General features: G+C 29.8%; 1 protein-coding gene and 1 long non-coding RNA gene across 2 annotated transcripts; one reads left to right on the forward strand and one right to left on the reverse strand.

Annotated features, from left to right (window-relative positions):
* Positions 1 to 5,349: 5,349 nt before the first annotated feature.
* Positions 5,350 to 7,206, forward strand: LOC123200666 (CBL-interacting serine/threonine-protein kinase 6-like). Its single transcript, XM_044615987.1, has one exon. The coding sequence runs from the start codon at positions 5,662 to 5,664 to the stop codon at positions 6,967 to 6,969; it is 1,308 nt and encodes a 435-aa protein (XP_044471922.1). The 5' UTR covers positions 5,350 to 5,661; the 3' UTR covers positions 6,970 to 7,206.
* A 5,479-nt stretch (positions 7,207 to 12,685) lies between these two features.
* LOC123199969 lies at positions 12,686 to 13,942 on the reverse strand. Its single transcript, XR_006498474.1, has 2 exons — positions 13,474 to 13,942; positions 12,686 to 13,291 (listed from the first exon to the last, which is right to left on the reverse strand). It is a non-coding gene; the product is annotated as an uncharacterized LOC123199969 (long non-coding RNA).
* Positions 13,943 to 14,828: the final 886 nt, after the last annotated feature.

Raw genomic sequence — 14,828 nt, forward strand, 5'->3', positions numbered from 1 at the left:
AATATATAAAATTTTTACTTTAAATTCAACTTATTTGATATAAATTCAAATTCAAACTCAAATTACAAATTTAACAATACTAACAAGATTGGGAGCAAAATCAAAGCAAACTTATTTGCATGAATTAAAATATTTTTGTTTGTTTTCATTTAAATGAATAAAAACAAATTATATTATTTCATTGGAATAGCTCGAATTGGATCCAATCTAACAGCTAATAAAACATGCATAAGCACGTGGGATTCCCGAACCTAGCGGTAGGAGAAGAAGATTACAAAAGAGAAGGGCAGGGAGTTTTCTGTCGTCGAGCTCGAAAATTGTGGACAGTTTTTGTTTAAACAGATTCATGTCAGCAAATTTCAGAATTCAGATCGACCAAAGATTTGAAGGCTTAATTTGATTGGATAAAAAATGTTGCATTGTATCATCAAAATGTAATATTAGAACAATATTGGCACCCATGTGAGGTCCATCTCATACTTTGTTTTAAATGGCAGAATTATAGGGACAAGGGGTCAGCTGACCCCTCTTGCTTTTGAATATGCTTTTGTTAAGGGTGTGTTAATTCGTTTCAAATAATCTTTAATTATAAAAAATAAATAATTTATTAAAATTGATATATATATATATATATAAATAATTATATATATAATAATAACAATAATCTTTGTCACATTATTTTGATATTATAAAATTATTAAAATATTTTATTATTTATTAAAAAAGATAATATTAATAATAAAAGATAAATTATCTGATTAATACGTTATTATTATTTTTTGTCATAGATAGATGGTATTAAAGTGGTGTTAACTGGCAAAATACATTCCAAAATTGGCTGTCTTTTCACTAGTGGATCGCTTACCAAGAGACACTCCGAGGCTTAAAAAAAAATCACGAGGAAATATAAGTGATAGCTTTGTACAACTTGTTCTTCATATTTACTTCATCTAAGGTAATTGGCCAATTTGGATTCAATAGAATGCATAGTTTTATTTATTATGTGTAACTTTTATAGGCATATATATTGACAATAAGTGCTTTACGTGGCGTGAGCTTATCAACTTCCATTGAACCTGATCTCCTTGGACAAAAATCAACATAAGTATGACCAATAATTGTTTAAAGAGAAAAAAAAAAAAAGTGGCACTCATCTTCTTGCCGTATATAATTGTAATTTATTTGATCATTTAAGTCAAGATTACACTAGTGAAAGTGACTTTGATCAATAAATCAAGCTCTACGTGGCCTTGTATAAAAATAAATTAAACCCAAATGACAAAGAATTCAGTTCTCAAAATCAAATTGACAATTAAATTTTTATTATATAGACAGTTCGTTTTTGATAAATTGACAATTATTGTCGAAAACAATTTTGGCTGTAAAAAATTTTCTGAACGAAGTAAGATTGATGATTTTAAGTCACTAAATTAGTTTTTTTTTTTTTTTTATCGAGAGATGAATATAAATAGAAAAGTTAAAATCCTATTCTTTAATTTTGAATTAGTTAAAAAAAAAAACTCTATATACAAAAGAATATAAATTTACTATGATAATAAATCATGAATTATCATTGGTAAAAATGATTCATATGTAAATAATAATAAATCGATAATTGACACCAATGAATATAATATATATTAAAAAATGGTTATGTTTTAGGACTTCTGTATATTTTTAGGGTTTATGGTAAATTAAATAAAGAAAGTTTGAGTTTGTGATTAGTATAATATTTAATTCCATAATCATGGATCTTTCACTATTTGATCGTCCTTTTTAAGGCATGATCTGAACCAGTTTGGAAATCCTAATGAAACTTGTTTCGGTGGTTGTAGTTTGGAATTTTCTATGTATGCTCACAAAATTAAATAAATATATATAATTTCATGTATATGAAACCCTACATGTGGGACATTAGAGAGGCCAATCAAATGAACAAAATGACAAAAAAAAAAAAATTGTATCATATGGGTTGGGACCCCAGATCTACCAATTTAGAAGCCAACTGAACCAGAAAAAACCTGCCACCATATGTTTCTTCTCTAACCATTTTTTTTTAATTCTTTTTGTTATTTATATTGCTCCTGTTCCACTATTGTTTTTAGCCTAAGAATCTAAAGGAAGTAAAGAATATTTATTAGACAGTAATAATTAGATCCGAGGTAACTCAAGTATGCATGGTTACACGATTCAAAATTAACATTTTATCAGTGTTATTATGTTTTTTTTTTTTTCATCTTTGATGGTTTTTTTTTGTGATGATTTTTTTTATAATATTTTTTAATTGAATTGTAATATTATTTATTAGTTGAATGAGTTAAACATTGATCTCAAATTAATTTTTTAAAATTTGAATTGAATTTGAGTTGATTCTTATTTGAGAGTAATTCAAATTGAATTTAAACTTACTCTGATTAAGCACTATTAAATAATATTATCAAAGTTGTATCGGGGTAATTTTTACATAGAGTTTGATAATACAAAGTTTCTTTATTCAGTACGTCGGGATAATCATTGATTATATATTCAATTTAAATTCGGATTTTTATAATTACTTAATAAAATAGTGAATAATTTGGGTTTTGTCGGGTGGTGGCAGCCGCAAAAGAAGTTGGACAACCACCGCTGCAGCAGCCTGCAACCTTTCCATTTTCTGGCAATTCCTAGAACGTTCTGGTTTATCATCTCAATTTTGTGCATCACATGCACAGATATTTTTCATCTGTTTTTAATGCAATAATAATCTTCTTGAAAATTGAATATAGAGGGATTTCTTCCTTGGAAAGATGGATATTATTGAAGTTTCTTTGAAAATGATGTTTGATAAATTAATTTTTTTAATTTTCAATAAAATTTGATCCTACAAGGCATACAAATAATACATGGCCATCCTGTAATTTTGTTGTGTAAATGAGCATCGTATCAAAAAATAATTGGTTAATTAGGACTAAGTATATCATCTCCGTATAACTTAATCGAAGATGTGATAAAAATCATTCTATCTATAAACAAAAAGAGTGATTTTTGACGGTTTTAATAATTTTAACTCTTGTTATTAAAATCAGATCAGATTGATCGATTCAATAAGTTTGACCGTAAACTGAGTTTTGATCCAGTCTAATTCACTTATAAAAGACCAGTTTTTATCTTATATATATTTATAAAAAAAGAAAAATCAAAATCATAATAAATAACATTAAAAGAATATAATTGACTAATTGAATGAAAGTTAAACAGTTGTCATTAAAAATAAAAAAAATATTAATTAGAGAGAGAGTTACTAAAAATAAACAAAAATTAATTAAAGAGAATAATTGAATTGAATTGAATTAATTTTGGTGGGTTGAAATAAATTAATTATTTATACAAGTGCTTTTAATAGAAGAAATGTAAATGAGTGATATTAAATTATTATATTTAAATATATATTATTTATATTTAAAAAATATGATAAATATTTAATAGTATTCAAAAAAAACATTTTATAATTTAAAAACTAATTAAACTATGAATAAGTAAGATAATCGATTCAATTACCAATCTAACTTTAAAAACATCGGTTTTAACATTCTCCTCAATATATTGTTTTCATTCTATATTTTCACGTATCAAATTTCACATATGTCCCTTATCATTATATGAACAATATAATTATAACCTATATTAATAGAATAATTAATCAATAATTTTTGTTTGAATATAGAAATTTAATGTATAAAGATTTTATTATATAATTATATTATTATACTTGTATTGTGAATTATGAAGATACGGTGAATTGTATTTTTATACTTTGTCAAATTTTTATAAAAAATTATTAATAAGGTAAAAATGAATATTAGTTTTCGAAATATTAATTAAATTACTTTAAAAATTCTCCTTTATTCTTAATTGTCTGCATGAGATTACATTCATCTTCGTACGTATCGTAGGTGAAAGTTGAATTATCAATAATTTTTAAATATTAACAATTACTGTGTGGGCTCAGAAGGAAAAGGGGGAGGGGGAGGGGAAGGACCTGATACTGAGTAATTCAGCTTTGTACAAGTTGACGCACATGGATGATACACTGTTTATCGTTAAATTCAAAGCCACCGCATATTCCCTTTTTATTCATTTGTTTTTTAAAGCTTTATCACCTTCATTTGACAGCATTATCAATTCATACCCAATAACTTATCCTTAGGAAAAAAAAAAAAAAAAAAAAGCCTGTGACTGTTTCCCACCGAAACTCTGATGAAATAACTTTCTTACCCTTTAAGTTTAAATAGTTCATTTTTCAACACAGCCAACAATTTTGTTAGTGAAATTCATTAGATTTTATGATAGATTTTGAAAAAGATAATAGAGTAACATTATGTATATCTAGTTTTCAATATTTAATTAAATATCTAAATAATGTGTTATTATATGATTAAATGTTATTATATTCTTAATTCAAAATCTCACAATTATATGATAATACATTATATAAATACTTAATTAAATACTTAAAACTTGATGTCATAGTCTTATTGAAGATGAAAATGCCCTTTAATGTTTGACTTGAAAGTTTTAATTGTATGTAATTACTTTATATGTTAAAAAAAAAAAATTAGAAGCCCTCCTTCAAAGAATACCTTAAGGACCCGTTTAGCTCTCAGAAAAAAAAAAGATTATTTTGGTAAATTTTATTAAATATGGCAATAATTTATATCTAGTATCTATATCTAAGATAATTTTTTAATTTTAGTAATAAAATATTACCCAAATTAAACGTCTATTAATTATTTCACCATTTTCCTCCCACACTATTGTGCCAAAGAATCCATTGACACAATTGACCATTTTGGCTACTTGTTGCAATTGAATTTCATCTAGATTTTTTGGGGTATTTTTTTACAAAGTTTTGTTATAACTTCTCCTATTGCAATCGAATTTTATCTTCATATTATTAGAAGTTTAACTAGATATTAACCCTATTTATATTGTACAATGTGATAAAAATACTATTTGACTATTAAAACTAAAATCCAACTATGTTGAATGGGTGGAAAAATAGATTTTTCAATCCTATCGAATGGGAAATGTCATTCACTCTTTATTTGGCCGAAAAAAAATTGACAGTCATTGGTCCACATAATTAGTAAATTTTCATTCATACTACCATATTAAGACACAAATAATAATTTGCAATGCAAGGTGTTGGTTTCCCAATAACTTATACGTGTCAAAAAGCCATTACGTCAATCATGTAGAGATTTCTATCTCCACCGTTATGATCCCAACACGTGGCAGTAAATTGGTGGACTCGGTGCCGACTGTGGTGATGCAATCCTCAACAAAACCTCCTATAAGACAGCTTCTTTGTACATCGAATCAAAAGAATAAAGCAAAACTCTCTGTCTCTGCCACCCTTTGTCATCTTCAACATAAACTCACTGATTTCATTTCAGAATTTCAATCACTGCAAGCCCTTTAGGGAATGCAGAGAGATGGGAGGACCTTCGTTGACAAAGCCTGAGCTGTACGGACGTGTTAAACGGTGCATTGGCGGCCGGAATTGCCACCGGAAACACGTTGAAGACGGGTGATCTTGTGCTCTCTCTCTTTCTTTCGTTCTTTTTCTGTTATTCTCTTTCTGTAATCGTATAATTTCTGTAAAAAAAATATTTTTATTAAATGGCATCCACGGAGAACTCTCAGCCGTCGTTGCTTCATGGAAGATACGAGTTGGGTCGGTTGTTAGGCCATGGAACTTTCGCCAAAGTCTACCTCGCCCGCCACTTACAAACCGGCAAAAGCGTCGCCATGAAAGTCGTCGGCAAAGAAAAGGTGATTAAAGTAGGCATGATGGAGCAAGTCAAGCGAGAGATCTCGGTAATGAAGATGGTGAAACACAAAAATATCGTCGAGCTTCACGAGGTTATGGCAAGCAAATCCAAGATTTATTTCGCCATGGAGCTGGTTCGAGGCGGCGAACTTTTCAACAAAATTGCCAAAGGTCGATTAAGGGAGGATTTAGCAAGAGTTTATTTCCAACAGTTGATCTCCGCCATCGATTTTTGCCATAGCCGAGGGGTTTATCACCGAGATTTGAAGCCGGAAAATCTTTTACTAGACGAAGATGGAAATCTGAAAGTAACAGATTTCGGGCTTACTGCTTTTTCTGAGCATCTGAAACAGGATGGATTATTGCACACAACTTGCGGTACACCGGCTTATGTAGCACCGGAAGTCATCGGGAAAAAGGGATACGACGGAGCTAAGGCGGATATTTGGTCTTGTGGGGTTATTTTATATGTTCTTCTTGCAGGTTTTTTGCCATTCCAGGATGATAACATTGTGGCTATGTATAGGAAGATTTATCGAGGAGATTTCAAGTGTCCACCCTGGTTTTCTCCAGAAGCCAGAAGATTGATCACAAAACTTCTTGATCCGAATCCGAATACAAGAATTTCCATCTCGAAAATTATGGAATCATCCTGGTTCAAGAAGCCTGTGCCGAAGAACATCAAATCCAACAACAAACAGGAGAATGATTTTGAAGTTGATGACATAAACCACGGCGACAAATTGAAGCAGCCTGAAACGTTGAACGCTTTCCATATCATTTCTTTGTCAGAGGGATTTGATTTGTCGCCGTTGTTTGAGGAGAAAAAAAGGGAGGAAAAAGAAGAGTTGAGATTCGCCACAACAAGGCCGGCAAGTAGTGTGATTTCGAAGCTTGAAGAAGTGGCAAAAAATGTGAAATTTAATGTGAAAAAGAGTGAGTCAAGAGTCAGATTGCAAGGCCAAGAGTGTGGGCGAAAAGGGAAACTAGCCATTAATGCTGATATATTCTCTGTAACACCGTCGTTTGTGGTTGTGGAAGTGAAGAAAGACAACGGCGACACCTTGGAATATAATCAGTTCTGCAGCAAGGAGCTTCGACCTGCCCTTAAAGACATTGTTTGGATGTCGAATGAGAAAAATTCTACACTTGCTTGAAGAAGAAGAAGCAGAATAAAAAGGAGAAAGAGGATTTGATTGCAAGGTTAGAGATTGTTAATGATTGTGTTGAATTAGATTATTGTTGTTGAAGAAATTGGAAGAAAAAAGCAAAGACCATATGGGGTTCTTTCTTTCATCACATTATGTTGTGTTATAGTTGTGTTTGTTTGGTGGTTGTGACAGAAAATTATTGTTCTTGTTTGAATCATTAAACTTGTGATGCTTCTATGTGAATTTATGGTTTCTTTTGTACTCGCAACCAATATTTGATTCGTTTTTTTTCACAAATGAATTTGAGTGTATATATTAACATCTTTTAATATGCTCGTATTGAAATCAAAAACCCTCATAGCGGGTTTATCAGATTGATAGTCGGACTCCTGAAAACAAAATTTGAACTTATATTACTTGGATAAATCATGGTAGCCACCATTGAAATGATGCTTTCATGTTTAGGTGGATTGATGGTATGTGTCTTTGTTTCTCTTCTTGCATTTCTAATATGTCATTTCTGTCCCATGATATCTCAATAAGCAAATAAATTATCTTCACATTGGTACATTCAAGAGCAGTAGTAAAAACGTTTTAAATACCTAAAACCATTCATGCAATTTAATAAAATTATTTCCAAATTGCATTTATAATGCTTTTTAACTAGTGCCCACCAAATATTGCCTTGGAAACATCAATCTATTAACATTATGAATTTCTCTGAACCCTCAATCTTTTGGGTGAGGTGATAGAATAACATAATAGACATAATGATTAATTAACTCAATACTCAAAACTGAATGTCCATGATATTGCTTTTTGAATCCATAGATTCAAAATGGAAAACCAGAGGCTATTATCACAGCCTTGCAGTTGTAATTCTGAATCCCTTCAATGATAAAAAAGTTGTGTGTCGTTTATCTTCTCAGAGGTCCAAGTGGCTTTGCATAGTTGGATTAGGGCCAGAATTTGCCTAAAGTTGATGATGATATATCTCCATCTCTCTCCCTCTCTCTCTCAATAATTCTCCCAAAATTTCCCATCACTAACTCAACTTGTCTTCCCTTGGAGTGCTTTATACTACTTTTGCATGTTCATTGGATAAAATTTTCATGGCAATCCTTTCATTATCGAGTTAAAAGATTTAGAATCATTTACTCCACCCAGTCCTCATATTCATTCATAAACACTCAGAGAGTAATATTATATATACGAATCATGAGTACTAATGAATATACGTGATTTTAAAATTCAGATAACACTAAAATAGTTTAACTAGTTCGATTTGAATTTAAAGGCGGCAATGGTTTTAGACATCATCTAATGGCTTTAGCCAAGAAAGTCGTATTAGGTCGTGGATAAATCATCGATTTAACTACAATTTCTTAATCTTTGTATGAGATTTTGGAAGTGAGTCACTTAAATTAACGCATAGAGCTAGTTCGTGATGATGAGATTGGTGTGGGATGAAGCTATCAAAGGTAAGAATGACACAATGACAACTAGGAGATCAACGTAGAAGTTTGAAATGACTATATGGGCATTGGGAGGAGTTGCCAAAGAATCAATGGCCAAGAGAAAAGTGAAACTAACCATTTGATGAGAAATAGGGTCTTTGCTACCTCTCACCAATTTTTTATACCCTCCAGAGAAAATACTACGGTCCTTGTACAAATAAAAAATGACAAAATCACCTTTAAGAATATATAATTTTAACCCTTCAACAAAACAAAAGAGACAAAATCATTTCTAGGTAGTTCAATGTTCGGACTAATTTGTTGGTTCAATTGTCCTTTAACTCAAATTGGCTTAAAATAATTGACATATCATATCAGTTTATTTGTATCAATTAATATCCGACCATTTGTGTGAGTATTATTGAAACTTAGGATATCAAAAGCCTTGATATCAAGTTATACTTGCATGTCACATCACTAAAGGGTGCAAGGACTTTACTTCTGGGACTAACAAGTAAAGGGAATAGAGTCTGAAGCTATCTTCAAACCCAATATGAAAAATTAAAAAATCTCAACATCAAATTCTTTTGAACAAAAATCTAAAGAAAAAATAATATTACTAACATACCGTTATCCAATTGCACATGTAGAATGGGAGAAGTCTTTGTCCAATTGAACAGAACTTAGTGACCACAGTCAATTCTAGTACTCATCAAGATAGGTTAAGTGGAGCTATCCAAATGCAAGCCAAACTGGTGGGCTATGGAGCACATGCTTTAAGCATTTACAGCCAAGAAAGTGTTTTAGGGACCCTTTTTTGTGTTGCCAATTTTGAAAATGAAGAAAGACCTCATAATCAATTGGGCAAAGAGAGAAAGAGAGAGGGGAATTCTTGTTAAGCTAGAATAAGACATTGCATAGACAGAAAAAATTGTTTCGTGTGAAAAGGCACCTGTCATTGAGCTGATTTTGTCATGTTCAATTCACTTTGATCTTCATGTTCATGGCACATGGAAAGTTTGGCATCACCTTCTTTCATTTTTATGAGACTTCTTAAATAGCTCAAAAAAAAAAAAAAAGAATCTATTTACAACAAAAATTTATTTATATTGCTGATGTCAACAAAAATCAACCATTGGTTAGAAATATTTTTGTGAATAGTTATCTAATAAAATATTTAATATAAATAATTTTATTTATATTTTTGATATTATTATTCTGATCGATCAATCAATCGATTAAATCTTAAACCAATAATTTGATTTGGTTGATATTTAATGTGAATATAAAAATATTATTTATGAGTATTTAATATTTTATATAATCAATTTTTTCTTCAAAAGAATTATTTTGATGTTGACCATGGCTAACTTTCATAGAGCTATTGAAATTTTGGGCTATAAATATCAAGAATATTTTTGCAAATTTAGAAGTGTTACTTTAAATTGAAATCCTTATCTAATTCTAGAGATTGGGAATATTGCCAAAATTTTAAATACAATATAATATTATATGAAATTCAATCTCTAAAATGACTCATAAGTTACACGTATCAATTAAAATTTTAATTTATTAGCCACAGAGAAAATTACATAATTGGCCTAGCACAAGACATTAATCATGCGCAGGAAATACATAAAACCATATTGTATCATGAATTTATAAGTTCAACTAGGTTATTATTTCTTTATTCTCTAATCACATCATTCTTAATTGTAATTCAAAGCATAATTACAGTTATTGCGTCGGTTCTAATAATGAGTAGCAGTGGTTTGAGTCGAGTCAAAACCGTATAAAGTTTAAGATGAGTTTACTTGAATATAAAATGACAAGTTTGATTTAAACTTTAATTGGCTTAAATGGTGAATAGTAATATCAAAAAAGATGATCAGTCACTTAAAAAAAAAAGAGAAAAAAAAGAATAATAATTATCAAAGAAAAAAGTTTTGGTGAAAAATTTTTGACGAGCTTTCAAACTTGAGCAAAACATATATTTAATTTCAAATTGATTTGACTTAAATCCAACCCTAATGATGAGACAATCTATATTCATCTATGAAAGTTTACCAATTATATAATGATGATTAACAATTTCAACCATGTTACAGGGATTGATTATCTAATTTAAGTATAAAAAATCTTGAGGTATAAGAAATTTATAAGTATAATTTTGTTAATAGAACTATGAGTATACACTTTTAATATATAATTTATGTATATTAATAATAATATATTATCATGTAATCGATAATTTTAAATTAAAGATAAAATAATAGTCGATTATATAATGACATATCATCTATGTACCCAAATTATATACCAAAATTGTATACATATAACATTACTCTAATTTTGTTTTTTATTTTATTATTTTTTTTTTTATGGAAAAGAGAATCCTACCTAATTAATAATGAGTGAGTATTACATTATAATTAGTGGGTAATTACCTAATTAATAGTTAATTAAAGTGGGACCAAGGTGATTAGTGCCTTAATTAATTTTAATTTTGGTCATGATGATGAATCATGACATTGGGAGACTCAGAGTTGGGCAGGATAAGCCCTAGGCCCGATATCTCCTAAAGGTGCTAATTGGGCCAAGAAAAATATAAAATCAGGCTCGTAACAATCAAAGTACGAATGGCTTCATTTTTTAATTCTATCTAAATTCTTCTTAATTATCATGTTTGCTCACGATAAAACCGATTGTTGCTATACTAATGTTTTTGGACTTAGTCAAGAAGCCGGTCAAGGTCTACCTTAACCAAATCATTAATGGAATAGGTCAAATTTTTAAATAAACATTAAAATAATATGAGTAAATAACATTTTCATACCAAAGTTTTGGTCTAAAAATTTTTCCACCTTTAAGTTACATAAATAACATTTTTTCACTCAAATTCAAACTCTATTAAAAAAATTAACCACATAAAAATAAAATAGTAATTTTAATATTTGTTAGTTTTCAAAATAAAAAACAACAAATTTCTATCATACTCAAACGTTTTAAACATAATAATTTAATCCATAAAAAAATACTACTTTATTTTATTCAATTCTTTAGGAGTATAATTATCATCTTTAAAACTATTAAGAGGCAAAATGATATTTAAAATTTTTTTAAAAGACCCCTAATTTTTTAAAAATTTACAACAATCTCTAAAAACTTTCATAAAGATCCATTATATTTTTAAAATTTACAATCTATCCCCTAATATACGATTATACAATAAAAACACCTCTATCTATAAATTGAGATGAAAAAATGATGAGAATGTAATAAAAAGGAAAATTTGTGATTTTTAATATAATTTAGATATTTAAAAGGTTATTTTCAATTTTTGTTAATTTAAGGTTATACGATAATTTTGAAAAATAAAATGATAATTTTACTCCTTGATACTATTATTTTATTAACATAGTTTATATTTGGGTGAAAAGTTGTTATTGATATTTGATTTTCTGGTTAAAAAAATTTATTTATGTTAACTAGGGGTGAAAAAGTGTTTTGTAGCAAACCTTGGGTTCGAAAATGTAATTCACTCAAATATTATTCAAAATAATTTTTCTTATTTAATTATTAAATATGAATTGTAAATTACATTTAATCAAAATGGACTTTAGTTTGGTAGTACAAATGACCATGGGTGTGCCGGGTGTGAAGTTCGAATTTCTACAATTCTAAAATTTACAAAAAAGAAAACAACAATTTCCTCTTACAATTACTAAGACTTCATGTCAAGTCACAATAATTACAAGATTTTACATTGATGCCATGCTGATTCAATTTGAAGGTTTAATCTGACAATTGAACTACAACTCAGTGTGATTCGCCCAATTCAACTACAAATTTATCTACTCTAGGGTAGATATTTAAATATAACTCAACTTGAATCGGATTAATTACCACCCTGAGTGGCACAAATTTTTTTGATAATTTACCATAAATTTTTCTTTATAAGAATTCAAATTTCCCTATAGCACCCTCAAATTTCGAAGTTAACCTTACACTAAAAAATGTCACTTCTTTAGCTTCTGCCAAATGCATGGTGGAAAAAATCAAGGAGATTTAAGCCAATATGAGCCAAAACTAAAAATGAGTTCACATTTGGCTCAAAACAAGAATCATTAGCTTAAGATTACGCTTGACTTACTTGAGCTAATCTTTTAATGACATCATAGAAGAAGTGTTGTTAAAAATAAAGAAGAATCATTATGAAAGAAGAGGAAAAGTAGTCACAGATCTCGCATCCAACGCAATAATGCTGATAAGATATTGATTTCAAATCTAACTTAACAAGCTAAAACCTTTACTTGGATTCAATTTGTTCAAATCGAACAACAATTTGAACCTGGGCCAACTTGGATTGTGTCCACCCCTAACAAAATATGATTTTATTGATAAAGAATCTATAGCTTTAACCTGGAAACAAAATGAAAAAAAATAGAGAATTCCATAGCACAGCTCAAATGAAAATATAGAGCCATTTCCAGACGAAGAATATCTACCTCCGAAGATTTCTACACCAAAAAGTTCAATAGCATTGTGCTCGAGACCAAGCGCCTCATTTTCATCCTCATCAACATGACTGTTTGATTCAAGGATCTAATCTATTTCTACGTCAACATGATGGCCAAACATCTGCATTAAAGTGTCACAACGATTGACCTTGTTTACATCAAATATTTGGAACATCTTAGTCACCTGAGTCTTCTCTACGTATTTGTATGAATAGAAAGCAATAATATCATTGGTCTTCAATTGGTTTTCCTTCACAAACCATTTCCAACCCCTTGTGAAAACAAAGCTCTAACTGCTTTTCCAATAGCAATACCGAAATTTCCATAGCCTTATCAACCTATTATAGAAAACTGGATACACATTTTCCTTATTAGTAAAAATATGCTCTTCTTCACTTTCAAAAAGGCATTGGAAGTACTTAACAACGCACTTTTTTGGGATGACAAATATATTAAACTTAACCATATCACTTGGTGTTAGCTCCTTTTGGTAACAACGCACTTTTTTGGGATGACAAGTATATTAAACTTACCCATATCACTTGCTGTTAGCTCCTTCTGGAATAGTTGCTGACACATAAGCCATCCATTGCCATAAGCCTTCATTAGACTGAAACCAACATTTCTTGGCACATATTTGGAACAATTTTTCAAGAAATATGCAAATTTTGATTCATTGGGACCGTTCATAATCATGTTTAGCACCACTTCAATACTAGAATGGCTTTAAAAATTGGATTCTTTAATAGTTATATTTGTCCAAGCATAATTTCTGTGGAAGCCTGCACTATGAAACCTGATTGATGCACTATCATAAGTCATAGTTGCTTCCTTCTCGGTTTTGAAGGTACCAAGCTATACATAGCTGTCGGCATATATTTGGGCACCCCAATGCCCATTTTGTTGTGGTGCAACACTCTGAATTTTACGTGGGAGGCAATACTCACATGCCTTATATGCTTGCTCGTAGGATCGATACTATTGCTAGTTGAATCCGATTACTCTGCAATCACATTTGGTATACCATTTGAAATCACATTTAACATTTCTTCTTCCATCGTTATTCTAAGGAACAAACATGTTGTAGAAGGTTAATAATATACAATAGTATAAGATTGCTGAAATAAAAACCAAATTGACAATGATTGAAAATGATATTAACTTGGCATTTTCTCAAAGTTCTAGTCTTAACAGTTCCGAAGTTTCAAGTAATAAGCCTTAAATGTCTACAAACAATGATAATAAAATCATTCCATGCATAACACAAACCTCAAATGGACTCATTAACCGTTCGTATAAGTTAAAAATTTAGGAAGAAATCGTCTATCAAAGTCATGAAGTATTAGTTTCATATGTTAGCACTATATGGTTGACTAATAAGGGCCAATTTCAGAAAAAATTTTAACTACATATGCTTTTTACAGAAAAGAATGGACCCAGAAGGAGAAAGAAAGTCATTTTTCTCTAAAATCCTTTTATTTGCAACCCTACACAAGAAACTCATGTCTATCATGCTTATGAGCAAATTCTCATTCATTTTCAATCTATCATACCTTCTGTGCCTCCAATGCCTTGATTTATGTCAATGCTATAGATCTCCGAAATGTTTTGCCTCATTCAGTGCATTTAGTAAATCAGTGACTGAAGTTCACTCGGTTTCAATTTAACATATTTTGTTAGTGTTGCCTTAATTCGCACATAGCAGACTACTTAGAGCTACAAGCTATTCATGAGGGAGAGAGGAAAATAATGGGTTTATACTAACTGAAAGCCCTTGACTCCTGTTGGATATGAGATTTTTGACTTCAACATACTGAATAAAATGGTCACTCAAAGATGGACGTGTGGAAGCAAAGTAACATAAATTTTCTTCATAAATTGATCACAC

Source organism: Mangifera indica, chromosome 17, assembly GCF_011075055.1.
Source record: "Mangifera indica cultivar Alphonso chromosome 17, CATAS_Mindica_2.1, whole genome shotgun sequence".
Classification (NCBI taxonomy): Eukaryota; Viridiplantae; Streptophyta; class Magnoliopsida; order Sapindales; family Anacardiaceae; genus Mangifera; species Mangifera indica.